Source organism: Centropristis striata, chromosome 11 (genome assembly GCF_030273125.1).
Source record: "Centropristis striata isolate RG_2023a ecotype Rhode Island chromosome 11, C.striata_1.0, whole genome shotgun sequence".
In the NCBI taxonomy this organism is placed as follows: domain Eukaryota; kingdom Metazoa; phylum Chordata; class Actinopteri; order Perciformes; family Serranidae; genus Centropristis; species Centropristis striata.
Window position 1 is genome coordinate 31,363,379 of NC_081527.1, and position 14,648 is coordinate 31,378,026.

Here is a 14,648-nt window from a genome sequence, read left to right on the forward strand (position 1 = left end):
ATGATCATTTATTACGTGGGAAAATATGTAAAACTTTAACAAAAACACAAAGAAGAGTGCTGTGAATACTTAGTCAAGTAGGCTTGTGGTGTAGTATATTGACACGCTGCCAAGTTGTTATTTAAATGCAATCATGGATGGATCTTTTTTTTAGTCCCAGTCCGTCCCTGGTCAGAGACAGACTGACAAATGTTCTTCTGCTCTCAACATGAACAGTGAACTTTGTGTTGTTTCAGGAGGAGAACGGCCTCAGTTTTACTCTCATATTAGTGTCATCATTTCTCCATCAGCTTTGTATGAAACCCTGGAATTAAGACGAGAAGAAATACTTTGTTTGTGTTTGTTTATTAATTATGAAATCAGTTTGTTGACACATCCAATCAGTAAAGTCTGTTAAATGATTGTTGTTCAGTGATTTCATGAACAGATTCACTTCATCCACACAATCAATTAGTTTGACCAGAATATCAGAGATATACAAGAAAACAATGAATGATTTCCTTATTGATTATGAACATGATAATTATAGTTTTATAATACATCATAGAGCCTCATTTGTATATTTGGTCAAACAAACACATAAATGTAGATGTAATTATGAATTTTTTTTTACATGTTTTCTTTGAATATCTGGAGCTTTCTCTCTTAAGAGCCATGTAGGAAAAGAAAAACCGCATGCAAGCAGTGAGCAGTGAAAGCCTCCATGGCTCAACGAACACAGGAAAGAAGTCAAACATTTACAGAACAACTAATGAGCAGATGTCAAAGCACCGCCCATAATGTTTGATTGACAGCTGATCTCTGCAGAGAAGAAATGCCACAAACGATGAGCTCTCAGCAACAAACATGGAGAGAAATCAGTTTAAAGGTCCCATATTGTAGAAAACACAGTTTAGTTGCAATAAAAAATTATGTGGAAAAATTTAAATGATCAATCATTGAATGCCATGAAGTCGATATATATTTGCACAAATTTTACATTAAAATATCAGAAATTTAGTCAGAATTCAGCCGTCTGTCTGACTCTGTCTGGCTGCAACCCATTAACTGTGGTTAGCCTGGCCGTGTGTCACTCAAAACTGTCAGCCAATCAGAAGAAAAATGATCTGAGCTGCTGGAGCTGCAGACGGAGGCTGAGAGAGCAGATGTACAACTGAACTCAGATGGTTTTTAGCACATAAAACTACAAATGTATCTTCCTATAGATATCAAAATTTCAAATAAAACACCACAAAGGTGAACACCATGGGAGCTTTAAGAGTTAAAACACATTTTAACCTGCTGTCCCTTAAATGACTTGTTGGTTATTTGAGTTTACAGAACTCAGCAGTGGCTCCATAACTGTAACAAAGCCAAAGTCCAACATAGAGAGGCTGAGTGAATGTGGTCTGGACTCTGTGGAGGAGAGTCATGGTTTCAGAGACGCTGTAGAAGGACAGAATACCTGCTCTGTGATCCAGGTACACTCCGACTCTGGAGGACCAAGGACCTGAGACGGGAGTGTTGATGTTGTTGTACCAAAATGTATAATTGTTGTTGTAACATTGTAATGACCAAGATTTGTCATTGTATCCAAATGCAGTGTCAGTCGACCCCCCTCTGCTGATATTCTTGTATGAAGCTGCTACCCAAACTCCATCCCCTCTCCACTCCACCTCCCAGTAACAACGTCCAGTCAGACTCTCTCTACTCAGGACCTGCCTATATGCAGTGAATCTGTCTGGGTGACTTGGATAGGACTGATGATTACTCATTAATGTTGCTTTTCTGTTCCCCTCAGATAATAACAGCTTTGTGAATGCTGTGTTTGGATCCAGTGTGACCTCACATGAATATTTTAAGAATCCAGCTCTGGTTCTGGGCTCTGCTGGTGAATCTGACAGTAAAACATCCACTTCAGTCACTGTCAGTGAGAGCTTTGTCCATTCCTCTCTCAGGACGTCCTGTAGTTTGTCTCTGACTTTTGACACAGCCGCTGTCACGTCCTCAAAGTAGTGCAGAGGACGGATCTCCATGCTGGATGTGGACTCACTGAGTGCTGACAGTGAGGGGTAGCTGTGCAGAAACTGGTTGTGATCCTCTGTGTGTGAGAGTTTCTTCAGCTCAGCGTCTTTCCTCTTCAGCTCAGCGATCTCCTGCTGCAGCTTCTCCTCAAGCTCTTTGACTCGACTCACTTGGGTGTCCTGCTGGGATCTGACCTGCTGCTTCACCTCGGAGCTTCTTTTCTCCAAGAGACGGATCAGCTCGCTGAAGATCTTCTCGCCGTCCTCCACTGTTTTATCAGCGGAGCGATTGATGTTCTGCACCTCCTGTTGAAGCAGCTTCACATCTTTCTCTCTGTCCTGGATTCTCTGCTGGATGTTTTGTCGACTCACCTCCAGCTCTTTCTGCTTCTCCGTCCGTTCTGCTGCAGCTGAGACCGTGTCGTGGCCTTTATGTTCATCCACAGAGCAGAGATAACAGATAGACTTCTGATCTGTACGACAGAACATCTTCATCACCTCATCATGCTGAGAGCAGACGTTCTCCTGGAGCTTCTTGGAGGGCTCCACCAGCTTGTGTTTTTTAAAAATAGGTAATTCATAGTGAGGCTGAAGGTGTTTCTCACAGTAAGAGGCCGGACAGTTGAGACAGGACTTGAGGGCTTTCAGTTTTCTCCCAGTGCAGAAATCACAGGCCACATCTTCAGCTCCAGCATAGCAGAGATCAGCAGGAGCAGCTGGGAGTCCAGTCTTCTTCAGCTCATCCACTAAAAATGCTAATATGGTGTTTTTCAGCAGGACAGGCCTCGGTGTGAACGTCTGTCTGCACTGAGGGCAGCTATGGGTTTCCTTCTCATCCTCTTCATCCCAGAAGCTTTTAATACACTTCATACAGTAGCTGTGTCCACACGAAGTAGTCACCGGATCCTTCAGTAGATCCAGACAGATCGGACAAGAGAAGACTTCTCGATCCAGCTGAGCTCCTTTCTGCGCCATTTCACCTCTCAGTCACAACGACTGTCTGAGTTTCACTTCCTCATAAGTGAAACTGGTCTGAGCTCTGATCTGAACAACATGTGTGTGTGTGTGTGCAGTGAGTGGCTGCTGCACGTCACCACCCAGTTGGTTACACCCATCTTCAAACTAGGAGATCTGAAGGGGAGGGAACCAGGAAACACGTGGACAGAGTGGAGCTGGCTGTGTTTGAGAGCAGGGAGAAGAGGGAGGGGTTATCAGGCTCTGAGTCACTCCAGGAAGAGGAGCGCTTTGACAGAGACACTGTGTGTTCAACTCTCGTTTACAGCAGAGCTCATTTCTCTTTTCAACACACTGCTCACTGCAACTTTTAGGAGGCAAACTCTTCTGAGAGTCAGAGGGTTTTGGAGATGGCTCCACATTTATTAAAGTTTTTAATGATTACAATAATTCAGATACAGTAGATAAAAACCAGAAAATAACTCACAGCTGCAGAAGTAATGAAATCCTCACTCTGTTTAAACTCATTTGATGAAGTCCTTTACATATTTTTTTTTTATTGAAAACACAAATCAACATGACGCAATAGATTTGAGTTTTCTCCGTTGTTGACTTCGCTCAGATTTACAGGTTTAGTTGTGTCAGGCATTTCAAGTCTGTAATAAATCCTTTTTATGATCTAAGTGCTCACACAAAATCTTGGCTGTAAAAGCAACAAGTGATAGAAAAATTCTATCAAAGTCCAGAACAGCCGTCCTACATTCTACTGTCTGTGGCCTTTGTGGTTCATCAGAAAAAAATCTGATGAGTGATATTAACATCAAAACAACAGGGGGGCCATTACGATCGTTTAGTACATGGGGAAAAGACATAAAACTTTAACAAAAACAAAAGGAGAGAAAATGTCACGTAGGAAGCATAAGGCTGATAAATCAAAGAGTCAAATCTTTAGAGGCGAACGCATTAAAATGTAGAAAGCTTCCTGAGCTTTTTAGTATTGAACCACTGTGGACTGTGGAGGACGGCCAGGAGGAGAACAGACGAGCACAGATGAGCGAGAGCTGCTGTTACGTTGCAGGAGCAGGACGCAAGTTTAACAGGCTAAACTACATTTATTAGGGTTCAGTTGCTTTGAACGTCGAGCTTTCACCATAATGATGATGAAGATGATGATGATTTGTGCAATTTAGTGAAGTCCAACCTGACGTGTTTGGGGCTGTCAATGTTAATGCGTGAAACACCATGAACAACAAACCAATAACGCAACATGGAAAATTATTAAATAACTTCATTATTCCAATTATTCCATTTATTTCCATTTCATTGGTGTCACTTCTGATCTGTTAGAAAAAGGGGAAGATGTCAAAAACAACCTTCAACATATAGTTAACAACATATTTTTTAAATAATTTGTTAATTCAACTTGAAGATGGTTGCAGCTCAAAAGATGACAGGGAGAGTGCAGGGAACTGCCAGGATGCTCTACACCACAACATTTGTATTATGATTATTTTAAGACTGGGGCTACATAAATAAACAACACTAATAATCACTGATTGTGAAATGTTATTCGCTGTGAATATCTTGTCTAGTAGGCTTATGGTAAAGTATCTTGAGATGCTGCCAAGTGGTTATTTAAACACAAAATGGGTATGGGTTGTGGGCCTAACTTTTTGAAAAAGTCCAGGGCTGTTTTTTAGTCCCAGTCCGTCCCTGATTGTAAGTAATAAGTCATTATGCTGCAGGAGGACGAGGAGGCAGAGGCTGTGTCTGATGTGACGGAGCAGGAGGTGCACCAGGGGGCGCTGCAGAGGCAGTTCTTCGGCAGGGCGAAGCTGCTGTGTGGGGCTGTGGAGATCGTGGAGCAGGCTCAGACCAAAGGAGGCATGATGGTGGTGGAGGGAGGACCTGGAGAGGGCAAAACTGTCTTCATGGTAAACTTCTTAAAGGAATTTTATTCTGCTTTGTTTTCCTATCAGGAGTCTAATAAGGAAACATTTCTAACCATATTTATCTCTCTCCACACAGGCAGCTTTAGGAGAATCCCTCAAGACTGGAGTAAAGTCCAGGAGAAACCTTATCTGTGATGTCATCTCTTACTCCACAGCTGCTAGCCAATCAGCAAGCTCTGTGGAAAACCTGCTCCGATGCCTCGTTCAGTGGTTGAGGAAGATGAAAGATGCTGAGGAGGAATCACCTCTTCCTCATACTTACAGGTAGCTAGATTTATATTAATATTATATTGTCCTTAAAGTTGTTTACATCTGCATCATACTGTCTTTGCACTTATTATTTTTCATTTCACAGGGATTTGCTGTCAGAATTTCACTCCAGTTTGAGTGACGTGAAGAAGGATAAACCTCTGGTGCTGCTGGTTGATGGGGTGGATCTTGTGCAAGATGGCACAGGTCAGCTAAGCTCTGAATGGATACCACAGCAGCTTCCACAGGTCAGTTACATTAGTAGAAAACTGAGGGAAAACACATGCACCCCACCTGTTCAGGCGAGGCAGTGTGCTTGGGCCATAATGGGTAAAAAAAAAAAAGAAAGAAAAGAAATTGCAAAGCCTGAGGATGGGGGCATTATTCCGAGAAAATAAATAATTTCAAAACATGGATTGGATGCTGGACACTAACTTATTGTTCATGCTGTTGTTTTGTATGGTTGAATTTTTTTGGTGTTTTCCTGCTGTAGTAAAACTCAAATTCTTCTTTTCCTTGTCAGGGTGTTTGTCTGGTGGTGAGCATCCCAACCAAAGCACCACTGCTACATACTCTGGCCAAGAAGAGCAGCACTGTCCTGTTTTCCCTGGGACAGCTCACCATGCTGGACCGGAGGGAGATAGTTCAGAGAGGCCTGGACAGCTTCGGGAAGAAACTCAGTGACTCTGCATTCAACAACCAGGTTCTTCTTATGTGTTTTTGACTGTACACACAGTGTTCACTTTTTTATGTGAACTGTGGTGGTCTCCAGATTCTGTCATTGACACTCTAAACGTTGCTGTTTCTGCTCATCCAGCTCCAGATGCTGATCATGAAGAAGGGAGCAGTCAGTCCTCTCTACCTGCACATGGCCTGTGAAGACCTGAGGAACTTCGCCTCCTTTGATAAGGTTTATTATCCCTTTTTTTTGTTAGACATTTCAACAACCATATTCCAGTGCTGGCGTATGTATTGGGTGGATGCTCACATGAAACCTTCTTTAAATATGTTTCACCACAGAAGAAGCTTAGAAGTCCCTCACAAAAGAGGAATCAGTCCTATACAGACCTTTTAGGGAACATCTGCAGCATATTTAATGGTAATTTAATGGTATTTAATGGTCTTTAGAATAGGTTGAAATATTTTAGTCTTAGTGATGGGCTAACCAACCCACACACACACTTAGTAGTTACAGAGGTATGAATCCCAAATGACTTAAAAGTGGTGCAAATCCAATAAGTAAATTTGTGATCGTATTATCTTGTCAAAGTAATGTTGCACTCGGCCTGCACAGTAAGTGTAGTATTATTGTACAATAATTTGCAGTAGAGTTTTTTTTATTTAATTAATTTGTATATTTACAATACATTTAGCTAATTTCACTAAAAACCTGCTCATGCAATCAATTCATTTGTGAATGTATGTAATGTTGTTGTAGTATATTGTACATATTGATTTTCTTATTTACTCTGAATCTGCTTTTAATAATTATGTCTGTTGGCTCTTCCTGCAAGCAAATGTGCTAATCTTGACAGATTTTTTGACTAATAAAACTTGCTCTAACACAGCATACTTTGTGTCTCAGCTGAAGGAGAACCTCCTGGGTTTGCCTCAGTCTCTGAGCCAGTTGGTGCAGTACAGTCTGGACAGACTCTGCTCACAGTACAGAGAAATGCTGGGACTCCGCTGGGCGCTGGCAGCTCTCACCATCAGCTCCACTGGTGAGACGAGCCGAGTTTTTACATCACTTTTAAACCTTACAGGGTGCTAGATCGGGTTAATTGGAGGGCAGTGTCATACACGAGTGCTGGAATATTCAAGAGATATTTTGTGGCACTAAAGCTGTGATTTTCTTGACTGTTTTTGGTTGCTGCAATATTTCCTCCTCTTGATTGACAGGCCTGAGGGAGAGAGACTTGTACTCTGTACTGAACACATGCAACGGTCTGTCCTCATCGGACAAACAAGTCACTTTGCAGGAAGTTCTGCAACTGTCCAGGAAGCCCAAAGGACGCATTCCCATGGCTACTTTCACCCGCATAGTGCAGAGTTTACAAAGGTAAAACTTAAAAGTGCTACAAATCCAAAAAGTAGACATGCTTGAAAAAAATCCCATCATTTGTCCTCTTTGGTTGCTCGTAAAAATTATTTTTAACAAGCTGATCAAATCTCAAGGTATTCTTTATGTTCCTGTGTTATAATTTCTAGTTATTTTAGTTTTTTGTTTTGTTTTAAGATTGCAGTTTTCCTTTTTTCAACACTTTTAACCTTTTTCACTCAAATTAAACACCCTTACCTAATATCTTAGCTGATTTAAACTGATTATGTGCTTTTCCATTTCCTCCATGTGAGAGGGAATACACATTTTGGAAGACAAATTTGAAATAAAATCCCTAAAGGAGGAGGAGATATCAAACCTATTCAAACCCTATTTGCAGTCTGATTGGTTCGTCTCATTGCCGCGACACTGACGACCAGCTGGCTCTCACCAACCCGGAGGTGAAGAAGGCCTTCGAGGACTTTCTCCTCCCGACAGAAAGTGACAGAACCAGAGCTCACCTGGTAATGGCAGGTAAAGTACACGCACACATCTTAGTATTACAGTACCGTATCTACAGTATTAGTCACGGTATATTTAAACTGGCCTCATATCACTGCGCTGTGTCCTTGTACAGCTCATCTGTGGGCACTCACCGACCCCCAGGGCACGGACACTTTCCTTCACTGTGAGCCCAACTCTGTCCTTCACCTGCCTTCCCACCTGGTGAGTCAACTTCCATACTCTCGGGTAGGATGGCCTGCTCTGGCCACTCGAAGGGCTAGTCACTGGTATACTTTCATTTATAAGGCAATATTGGGACTGCTGCCTTCGTACATTTGCAGCTTAATTACTGTGAGAAATGCAGGATCTTATTCTCTTCGTTCACAAGATCAATTGTTGCTTTCTGTCCCTTCTGCTCGTACGGAGTTGGGTAAAAGGGCATTTGTTTACTCTGCACCTTATGCTGGAATATGCGCCAGAAAGAATGGAAATTAACTGAATTTGTTTCTTTGAGCACTTTTAAATCCAAACTAAGAGTTATTGAGGCCAATTCCATAACATGCACTTGTTTCTCATGATGTGTTTAAGGTCTGTATGTTATGTAAATATGTAACTGTATTCTGTGTTTGCTGCCTCTTGGCCAGGGCTCCCTTGAAAAAGAGGTTCTTAATCTCAATGGGATATTCCCTGGTTAAATAAAGGTTAAATAAATAAAAAATAAAAAACCACCTACAATACAGCATGAGCAAAAATGCAAACTAAATAAGTACAGTAAACAAGCACTTACTCTCATCAGTCAGTTTTTATCAAAGGTTTGTAGACCTTTATCAGGTATCACCTACTTTATGGACCTACATAAGTGTCAATAAAGGTCAGAAATGCTCTGTTAGGACATTTCACGTGTGCAGAGAACTTTAATACATCCCTGTCAAAACCCTCCAGAAAACCACGGTTACTCAAGATATTAATTTCAGATTTTAACTGCCTTTTATTTGGCTTTGGTCAGATTGAAAGTGGCCAGCTGGAGGCGCTGATATCACTGCTGTCCAGCTACTACTTCATGTATGCTAACGTGCGCCACGGACTCCTGCGCCACCTCCTGGATCTCACCTTACACGGTGAGTATGCATGATGATACTGTATGATGGATGTGGTTTTGATCGCTCTGCCGTTTTTTTAAATGGTCCTCACTTTAATATTTCATATTTTCTTGTGTGCACCTTAATTAACTTTCACATTTGTTTGTTTTATTTCTGCATGGTTTACTGTTATGTATTTCTATTAGATGTTGTATGTGTCATTGTTACTTTTGTTGCTATTGTCCCATTCTTGATTTTAAATAAAAAATTCTTGAATATAATTAATTTTAAAAAGGTCTTAATATTTGTATCCTGTAAAATTTGGCATTTCCTGGAGATAAAAAGCTTTCATCTGCACCCTCAAGAAAGTGCTGAAAAAAATTTCAAATTATATAACAAGCTTCTCTTTGTGCTCTCAGCTGACGTCCAGGGTCGTGTAGAAGACTGCCAGAGTTTCCTTCGGCGTCACGGCAGCCTGCTCTCCTCCTGGCCATCTCTTTTCATTCAGCAAGCCCTCAACGAGCCTCCTAACACCTCTGCTCACGCCTGGGCACAAGACCTGATGGGAAAAGGAAGTCCCCGAGTAGTTGAGTGGCTCAACAATGACTATCGAGTTCTTCAGGAGACGAGGTAACAAGGTTGTCTGCAAGGTGGTTAGAAGAAGTGATCACAAAATCCACGATTTGTCATTGAGAATTAATTTTCAGCAGGTTATCTTCATTTTCATTCAGCTAATACACTGCATCTTCTGCTTGCATCATTCTTTAAGGGGGTCTGTTTAACCATGTATGTTGAGAGCTCGATTTAATATTGATAGTTATAGTAATGTGTGGATGGTATCATGTGTTTCATCGCAGTGAGCTGGTGTCGACCTTCTCCTCTGAACCGAGCTGTTTGGTTGTGAGCCCGGATGGAGATCTGATGGTGGTTGGCACCGGACAGGGAACGCTGCATTTCATCAACATTCACACTGGACAGGTATGAACCAATACTACTATAATAATACTGTGGAAATTTGCTTTTCTGCAGTGGTGGAAAAAGTATTTAGATCCCTTACTAGTAAAAGTACATACAACACTGTAAAATGACTCAATTTTTTATTTTTTTATTGGTGATATTGTTCTATACTTTTATATTCTCCTACTTATATTTGTTTTAAATGTACGCCCTTTTTTATACTACTCTTGTTTATTACCCATGATGGAAGAATAATCAGTATAAAAGGTTTATCTTGATGATGTTTAAAAACTCTGATTCCTGCAGAAATTGATTGCAAATGTATCATATTGTTTGCCTGAGAAGAGTTACTCTCCAGTTATTACACATGCTGAGAAAAAGAGCAACAAAAATGTGTAATATGAATTCTTTCCTGGCTGTGAGCAGGAATTGAAGTCGCTGGTGAGCAGCTGTGACGGCATCTCCAGCTGTGTCTTTCTCAAGGACGGACGTCTTGCTACGACCTCGTTTGACGGGCGAATAGAGGTCTGGGACGTCCAGAATGGCTGCAGGTGACAGTGGATATTAAAGAATAATTTATGAAATCCTCACACTTCCAGAATTCCAGGTTTTTCTTCAGAGAACTGACTCATCTTTCTTCTCCTCACAGGACTGCTCTTATTGAGGGCCACACTAATGTGATAACAGGAAGTGATATCACTGCAGACAGGAAACACCTCGCAACGGTGTCTCTGGACTTCATGCTGAAAGTTAGTCTTAAACAAATCACAATTATTTTTGTGTGCTAAATCACTTCCTTGTTTGTTGATGTAGGTGTTTTTTTGGTTTATTTTACGTGTGTCCGAGGAAGCAAGACATTTATGGCAGCAGAAATTTACAATATAATTTATTCCTGTGAATTACACTGTCAGCTATTTTATAAATTGTATACGTCACTCAAACAGTCAATGAAATTCTTCCTTAATTATGTGGATTTGATTATTTTTCTACTTTTCAGGTGTGGTCCTCTGCTAAAGGTAATGAGATAGCAGCCCTGACCAGCTCCAGCCCTTTGAACTGTGTGACCTTTGACCCCGAGGGTCACCTGCTGGCTGCTGGTTGCTGGAACGGTGATGTGATTATGTGGAACTGGCTGCAGAATAAACCTCTAGCGGTAAGTTATCACGATGATACTATCAAGAGATGAAGTCAGTTTAATGCACACTAACTTTTCAAAATGAACCTTTAAGGGAGACTGTTGAGGATAAATATGTTCGCTTTAAACAAATATATGTAGATTTACTTAAGAGGGCTACGTGCATATTCAACGAACTGGAGTAACTATTTGTTTATTAAATATCTTTGCTTAAAATATCTAGGTATTTCTGTCTGCATTAAATGTTTTAAGCCATTGTTTTGTTGGGTTTTTTTTATTTATTATTTCTCTTCTGTCTGTTCCCTCAGTCCCTGTCTGGTCACAAGCGCTCAGTGCGCAGTCTCTCCTTCTCTCCCTCCTCCTCCATGCTCTGCTCTGGCTCTGTGTCTGGAGAGGTCCGAGTGTGGTCGGTGCCCACCTCCACCTGTGTGGGATGTTTCCAGGCTCACTGCGGAGCCACGGACGCCCTCACCTTCCTGGACGAGGGGAGCATGCTGCTGAGCGCCGGCTCTGATCACATGGTGAGGCATCACTGCGTTCACTGAACCTGGATCAGAGAAATGAACTGTGCAGGCCAGAGTGTTAGGATTGTTATAATATCAATACTCTTCTACTTTACTGACTCCATTACTTTTTAACCAAAAACAATCTAACAAATGACAGCCATAACTAAAACATTTCACACATTTGTAAGACTTGTATATGTGTTCTTCTACGTTTGTTTGCACAAAACGTACAGAAAATAAGACTGGCACGAAATTCATATCAAAACATGTCAGTCTTTTTTTCCGTAGACTGACTTCACAAGATTAATACGCTAGAATGCTGCTCTTTTCTGAATTTTCTTTGGTTAAACAAACATATTGCAGTCCCTTTTGAGGCTGTGCATCCAACTCCCTGTGGACGAAATATTCAGAGCCTTTACTACTAAATAATAGTGCATTAAAAGACAGATTCTACTGTTGTATTTATTTGCAGTGGAGCTCATTTTTACCATTTTGTATTGCACTGCAACAAGTGACTAATTAATTACGGATTCATGTGTTGATTACTTTCTTTACTTTAAAAGGCTGGCACAATTGCCCAGATCCCAATGTAACACATTTACAAAAAAACACATAAAAAATGTTGTTTTATTAAAAGGAACAGCAACAAATATTCACACTGAGATGATGGAACCATGAAACGTTTTTGTATGAAAACTGACTTAAACAATTATCAAAAAACTCTTTGTGTTCTGTGCTGAATAGTAACTAGTAACTAAAGCTGTCAGATAAATGTAGTGAAGTAAAAAGCTAAGTTTTTTTCCATGAAATGCCATGGAGTTGAAGTAGAAAGTAGCATGGAAAGAAAAGACTCAAGTAAAGTAAAGTGCAACGTGAGGAGCACATTGTCTTTTATTCTGTAATAAATAGCCTCTTTTCTCTGTGTCTTCCTGTCCTTCTGTAAAACAGCTTCATCTCTGGTCAGGAGGACTCGGCCGTTCAGTCGCTACATTAAAACGTGATGAAGTAAGCTCCTTATCCATATTGTGTACAAGTCTTAATTTCATGCCAAAGTCTGTACATAGAACAGTTATGGCATGATGTTTTTTTCTCAAAAATTGATCACCTCATTTGGTGTTTCAGTGCGAGCAGGAGCCTCCTCTGAAGAAACTGAAGTCTGCGTCGTCTGAGCCTGCTGCTCTGTGTGTGGCTGTTAACGGAGACTATGCTGCTGTGGGATATCACGGTGACGGCATCAAACTCTTCAGTCTTGACTCAGGTGTGTTTACGTGCAAGGATTGATTTTAAAAAAATGTATTTACTTTGGTAAATGGTAACTAACAAAAGAAAATGAGAAGAATGGATTTAAATCCTTAATTCCAATCATACAACTTTGTAATTTTACCATTTACATTCTAGAAGATTACATTCTGGAAGAGTGCTTTAATAAGAAAGTTTACTTATTTACTTGAGGAAATTATAGTTTGCCAGAATAGGGTTTTACCAAAAAGGATGGATGGATGGATGGATGGATAGATGGATAGATGGATAGATAGATAGATGCAGCAGAAAACATATGAAATATATACTAAATCAAGGGAACACTATTAACAAAAAGTGATGCACCTAATAAAAACGCACCATATTTGATATAGAAAACTGATGTGGCAGAAGCTAAACCATGAAATATTGATTTATAATATTATATTGAATAACAAAGACATAATAATACAAATACAATTCATAAATAACCTAGTGTATATATTGTGATGCAAGTATGTGCTTTAATCTTGAACTTGAGCTTTAATTCAAGTCACCTCCCTTATTTATGTATTATACAAAATTAAGATAATGTGTTTGTAAAAAAGTCATGAAACAGATCTGGTAAATAATGATAACTGTTTTAAATTGAAACGCAGGTGAGAAGATCTGGGGGGACTCTGCGGGGCTGTATGTGTCCGTGCTGAGCCTGCTGTGGGTCGTTTTGGACGCAGAGAAGACCGAACCTGATCTGCTGCTGACTGGAGGAAGTGACAAACGTGTGAGAGTCTGGAAGAGAAAAGAAGGAGTGGAGGGGCTGCTGGGAGGCCTGGAAATGTGGGGAACATTTGGAGCGCAGCAAGCTGTTGTCCTGGCCTTCGCACAAAACTCCACATACCTGGCGACAGCTTCAGGTAAAACATGACCTGCTGCCTTTAAATGTTTTAATTGTTTCCACCACAGAATAATTTAATCCTTCTTTTAAGAAAAGGAAAACATTATTTTCTCTTCTGTATTCTTCTTTGGATTAGATGACTGCACTATTTTCCTGTGGCTGCTGAGCGATCTGGCCCTCGATCCCTGTATCGAGCCTCATGCGATCCTGAGGGGCCACAAAGGGGGGGTCACCTGCCTGGCGTTCAGCCCTGATGGTGAACAGCTGCTGTCCGGTGGCAAAGATCAGGTACAGTGTGTTTGTGATGTACAGTTGTGACAATATCAGAATTTGTTTTTTGATACAAATACTGACTGTATTAATATAGAAATGTGTTGCTACCTGGATTTTAACAGTTTTTAAAGAAGTATTTTTATGTTCATTTGGTTTGACAATATGACACAATATACTGTGAGTAGATATAAAATTTGTCAGCCTTTAGAAACAATTTCTTCCATAGTAGCTCTTCCTTTGAGGTCACTCCCAGGCAAAAACAAGGATTGCATGAAATAACACAAAAATAAACAAAAGGTGAAATTCACCCCTAACTGTGCTGCCAAGCAAATGACATCTTGATGCTCCTGTGCTATTTGCAAGTGTTTAAATTAGGTAATTTGCATACATTTGGCCAATTGCAAAAACAGTCAGATTCACAAAAATAAGCACTATTTTCCACAAGTCACAGTGAAATTATTAGCGTCTTCAGAGAGTTGGTGTAAGGGAGTATCCTCTGCTTCAAATCATGCTGTATACTTTTGAAGGACAGTTTGAAGGTGTGTTTGAAAATATTTTATCCAAACTACAGTTTCTTGTTCTCGGATTTTCATTTTTTGGTTTAAACCTTTTTCCATCTACGTATATTTGACTTGATGGTTAATTCGAAAGATGTTGTTTGTGGTGCTTATGAATTTTATCGCTTCAAGTTAGAGAAATGTGTCAGTATAAGTAGGGTCAGTGCTGACCTCTGTCTTTGTCTCAGGCCCTGATGGTGTGGGATATGAAATCATCTCCTCCTGCTCTCTCCAAGTCGCTCCCTCACTCTCACAAGGACTGGATCACCGGCTGTGTTTGGACTCCAGACTGTGTGGTAAATCTTCA

The 14,648-nt window shown here is 40.5% G+C and overlaps 2 protein-coding genes across 2 annotated transcripts in view; one reads left to right on the forward strand and one right to left on the reverse strand.

Annotated features, from left to right (window-relative positions):
• The window catches only part of tep1 (telomerase-associated protein 1), a 36,643-nt gene that overhangs the window by 14,906 nt on the left and 7,089 nt on the right, over nt 1-14,648 (forward strand). The window contains exons 23-43 of the mRNA XM_059344061.1: nt 4,703-4,891; nt 4,986-5,173; nt 5,265-5,406; nt 5,682-5,861; nt 5,976-6,068; nt 6,744-6,879; nt 7,058-7,217; nt 7,597-7,730; nt 7,834-7,922; nt 8,707-8,818; nt 9,199-9,409; nt 9,637-9,757; nt 10,163-10,287; nt 10,386-10,485; nt 10,734-10,889; nt 11,180-11,392; nt 12,326-12,382; nt 12,500-12,635; nt 13,276-13,530; nt 13,648-13,799; nt 14,530-14,637. Coding sequence (XP_059200044.1) covers nt 4,703-4,891; nt 4,986-5,173; nt 5,265-5,406; nt 5,682-5,861; nt 5,976-6,068; nt 6,744-6,879; nt 7,058-7,217; nt 7,597-7,730; nt 7,834-7,922; nt 8,707-8,818; nt 9,199-9,409; nt 9,637-9,757; nt 10,163-10,287; nt 10,386-10,485; nt 10,734-10,889; nt 11,180-11,392; nt 12,326-12,382; nt 12,500-12,635; nt 13,276-13,530; nt 13,648-13,799; nt 14,530-14,637 — 3,057 coding nt within the window. The remainder of the gene's footprint in view (nt 1-4,702; nt 4,892-4,985; nt 5,174-5,264; nt 5,407-5,681; nt 5,862-5,975; nt 6,069-6,743; nt 6,880-7,057; nt 7,218-7,596; nt 7,731-7,833; nt 7,923-8,706; nt 8,819-9,198; nt 9,410-9,636; nt 9,758-10,162; nt 10,288-10,385; nt 10,486-10,733; nt 10,890-11,179; nt 11,393-12,325; nt 12,383-12,499; nt 12,636-13,275; nt 13,531-13,647; nt 13,800-14,529; nt 14,638-14,648) is intronic.
• Nucleotides 203-3,045, reverse strand: ftr66 (finTRIM family, member 66). Its single transcript, XM_059344062.1, has one exon. The coding sequence runs from the start codon at nt 2,976-2,978 to the stop codon at nt 1,305-1,307; it is 1,674 nt and encodes a 557-aa protein (XP_059200045.1). The 5' UTR covers nt 2,979-3,045; the 3' UTR covers nt 203-1,304.